The sequence below is a fragment of the Brassica oleracea genome, chromosome C8, assembly GCF_000695525.1.
Source record: "Brassica oleracea var. oleracea cultivar TO1000 chromosome C8, BOL, whole genome shotgun sequence".
Classification (NCBI taxonomy): Eukaryota; Viridiplantae; Streptophyta; class Magnoliopsida; order Brassicales; family Brassicaceae; genus Brassica; species Brassica oleracea.
In genome coordinates, this window is record NC_027755.1 from 37,404,174 (window position 1) to 37,407,834 (window position 3,661).

At 39.4% G+C, this 3,661-nt stretch overlaps 1 protein-coding gene across 2 annotated transcripts; it reads right to left on the reverse strand.

The window, feature by feature from the left end:
* Nucleotides 1–491: 491 nt before the first annotated feature.
* Nucleotides 492–3,043, reverse strand: LOC106308301 (cyclin-A2-3-like). Of its 2 annotated transcripts, none has more exons than XM_013745456.1 (8): nt 2,965–3,043; nt 2,130–2,399; nt 1,794–2,051; nt 1,618–1,701; nt 1,412–1,545; nt 997–1,333; nt 766–900; nt 492–692 (listed from the first exon to the last, which is right to left on the reverse strand). In XM_013745456.1, exons 2-8 carry the CDS (start codon nt 2,343–2,345, stop codon nt 639–641), a joined length of 1,218 nt encoding a protein of 405 aa, XP_013600910.1. In that variant the 5' UTR covers nt 2,346–2,399; nt 2,965–3,043; the 3' UTR covers nt 492–638. The 2 variants fall into 2 exon arrangements, with proteins under 2 accessions (XP_013600910.1, XP_013600909.1); XM_013745455.1 differs by lacking the exon at nt 2,965–3,043 and adding an exon at nt 2,692–2,901.
* Nucleotides 3,044–3,661: the final 618 nt, after the last annotated feature.

A 3,661-nucleotide genomic window follows, 5' to 3' on the forward strand; every position in this document is an offset into this window, starting at 1 on the left:
GATCTGTGGTAAGAGTGAGAAGAATATATATAGGGATCTAGATATCAGCGAGCCGGAGAGGGGAAGTGGAGGGTCCATAGGGATCTTGAATGGGGGATTTATGAGAGCACATTGAAGTGCTAGCGCTCTCATCGGAGGCGTTATGCGGGAGGAGGTAAGGGAGAGGAAGAGAATCGACGAAGGAATGAGGAGGCGATAAGGTTAGATGTTGAAGGAGAGAGATGTGTAGAACAGAATGAGACGGCGCTTAGGGTTAGGAATAGAATGAACACGGGAATATGCTCGGGCTTCGAGATGGGCCAAACTGGATTCGTATAATTTTTTTAAAAAAAATTTCAAGCCCAATCCGGCGATGACGTGGCAATTTGATTGGCCCTGATTATTTTGAACATGTGGATAGCCTTAGGAAGCTTAAAAATAGCCCCTTTTATATAGTGGGATATGAAACCGGGTTTGGAAGAACCAAACAACAGATCAAACTAAACCAAAGCTAAACCGAATTCTAATCAGGTATTAGATGAGTGGGAAGTGGGAACTGTTTTATGAACAAAAAGAGCAACAGATGAATGAAGACGAACCGGATCATCAACGTTACAGATCAATTATCGGTTAGGAGTTAAACCGTTCGGTTTACTCCTTCAGAATAGTGTGTCAAGTAGTTTTGGAGATATAAGAACCGCCACAGATTTGAACTGCAAAATCAAAAAAAAAAAGTCTTATGAGGATGGAGAACCAAACCGGGATTAGTATGCGGTTTAAACTTACTTTTTCTTGCCTATACTTCATGCGTATAGCACCCAAAGGGCAACCTCTGGTGTTAAGCTGCAGATCTTGCAACGCATGTACAGATGCTTTCAGATCAGACGTTTTGTACGTTGTGTAGTGCTCAAGAGTTAGATTCTGCATGAGAGAAAAAAACAAAAACAAAAAGAAGTTAAAGATCCAAGATTCGTGGAACTAAACTGTGTCTGGATATAGAGAAACAACATGACAGACCCATGGGTGGTTTGACTGGTCCAATGTCCATTTGGCAAGAAAAACCGCTGAAGCAGCGATGACTGAAGGAAGAAACTTCAAGAAACGACAGTCTATCAACGTCAGCTCCGTCAAGTAGCTGGCTAGAAACTCCAGTTCAAGGCGGCGCTGGCTCAGGTAAGAAGAGGCTGCTCTGAGAAACCTCCTTAGGAAAGTTTTCGGAGTGGGAGTGTATATCTGAAAGCTGAAATGCGCAAGCACTTGGTTCTCCATCTCCAGGACCTGATCTCTTGTGTAGGTGTTATCCGTCATGAGGCAGAACTCTTCGACACGTGGCGCACAGATCTCCTCATACTTCCTGTTAAAAGTTAAAGAGAAGAAACAATTAAAAATTTTAAGTTTCATTTGCTAGTGAGATTGGAAGAGGGAACCTTACGAGGCAATTAGCATGCAAGTGATGCCAAGGAGTTGAAGATTCTGTCTTTCTATGTGGTTTCCGTGGAGGAACCAGTCTATGAGATAGACTGTGAGGTAAAGAGTGTCGGGTACAAGCGTGTATTCCTCAGAGACCTGTGGATTGAGATAGGAAACTTTTTGTGAGAAGTTAGCATTAAGGAGAGTGGCACTACTAAATCACTAAACCTCCACAAGCCAGTCAACTAGAATTCCACGCATGGAGTGAGTGACATCCTTCTGTGTCACCTCTGGAACCGGTCTGCGTCTAAGCTGTGCTAGGAGAGAAGTTACACATAAGCACAAGGACTCATCAAACTTTGAAATGCTTAGGCTTTATCAAAGTTAGCCTAGGGAATTATTACCTCTGATACACGCAAATTGTGGTAGATTTCAGGGGCGTAGAGGCAGCAGAGTAAAGGATCCTTTTCATCTGAATCAATGTTTATGACTTTTGGGATATCTAATTCTAATGCAGTTGAGCTACCAATAACATCACTTTTACAGTTATCAGCTGTGTCATTTGATACTTCTTCAGCTTTTGCATGGGTCTTGGACTGAAGATCTGTGACTTCTGAGGTATCAACCGATTCTTTCTTGACCTGCTTGATGATGTTTTTCGCCTGAAATGAACAAAACCTATGTTTCAGAAGATGCAGAACATTAACAAAGAAAAAAACATGATGCACTTCTTAAACAACCTCGAGTTTAGCTGCATTGAAGCCAACGTTTGAGATATCTCCTAGAACCGCTCGCTTCTTCTTCTTCTTATTGAATGTGGGTGCAGTGATGTTCTTATCCTCCTCCGAGGCTGGTCTTTTTCTGTTTGCTCTCTGTTGATTATGTGTAGTAGAAGCGCGCAAGGCAGAGGCAAAGGCACGAGTGAAAGGACGAGAGACAGCATTTTCCTTCTCCATGTTTGAAGACACAACCTTGAAGTCTTGAGTCCTCTTAGGACTGCTTCATGAGATCTGCAACAATGCACATATATAATATCATAACCACATGATTCTTCTTATTTGGAAACTTTCCAAGGGAATTGGTCCGTTAAACCAAGAATATATCAAGGAGAGATACATTTTCAAGTTCAAAGCTTCAAACTTTATTAAACTCCAGTAAGATTCAATGGTTAGTAGAATCAAAAAGTTATTTGATTTCCTTATCAAACAATGCCTACAGAGTAATGTAGAGATAATACCGAAATAAAAAATATATATAAATAAATATCTCCCAAAATTTGGAAAAAAATATTCGTGAATTTACCCAAACGGTTTCTTTCTTTTTGTTGGGTTTTACAGCAAAAACAAGAAAGGAGAGTTCTTTCTCGGGAAAACGAACAGATCCTGAGAAACCCAAAAGATTAGAACTCATGTGCTCTTCTTTGTTGTCTTCACATTCTGATTTGCAAGAAACCCAGAAGACAAAACTCGTCGGCTCAGACGCAAATTAAATGCAGGTATGTGGATGCACAAGCATGAGCATAAAGTTCAAATCTTTTAGTAATAAAAAAATAAGTTGAAAAGATTGAGAATGGACCTGCGAAGCTTCTTCAAGGAAGAGTAGGAGCTTGGGGGCAGATCGAGATGGTGAAATCCGCTCTTGGGGAAAGAGACCGTCTTTGGTTAGTGAACGAGACGGAGAACTAGTAGTGTTGGTTTACACGACAAAGAAGACACATTTTATAAATACGTAATTAAGGAATAAAAAATGAGAAAAAAAACATTAATATTTTAGTTAGTGCTTAAATATATTTTAAATAATTTATTAGCGGACTCAAACATAGATTTGGTTAACTAATTTCTTTTATTATTTGTACAGTTATGATTCTAATAATTGGCACATTAATCACCCTCACACGTACAGTGGAATATGTGACATTTATTCATCGTTTACTAATTTATGTGAAGCAACCAAGTCAGTTTCCTTGGTAGGCCATTAATACATCACCGTTCACTAATTACTTTTTGGTTCAAATATTTTTTCTCTTTATCACTTTTGAAGTTAAATCTCTTGATTAAGAAAGTAATTAACAAGAGTCCAAATGGGAAGGCCCCAACAAAGAGAAAACTTCATTGCGATTGGTGGATGTGAAATGCTAGCAGAGATCTTGTTCCTTCAGGCCATCCTTGATAGTCTTTTTCCTCTTTATAATTTTGTCGATGTTGCATTGTCAAAAAGCTTGTTGCTGGTGTTGTGTTCTTAATCTTAAGAAAGAAAGATTCATTTGTTGGAA

Coding starts and splice junctions, on each gene's coding strand:
- LOC106308301 (XM_013745456.1), bottom strand. CDS start 2,345: ATGGAGAAGGAAAATGCTGTCTCTCGTCCTTTCACTCGTGCCTTTGCC. Junction 1,546..1,617: donor TAGTTGACTGGCTTGTGGAG/GTTTAGTGATTT, acceptor CTCAATCCACAG/GTCTCTGAGGAATACACGCT. Junction 693..765: donor TGAAGTATAGGCAAGAAAAA/GTAAGTTTAAAC, acceptor TTGATTTTGCAG/TTCAAATCTGTGGCGGTTCT.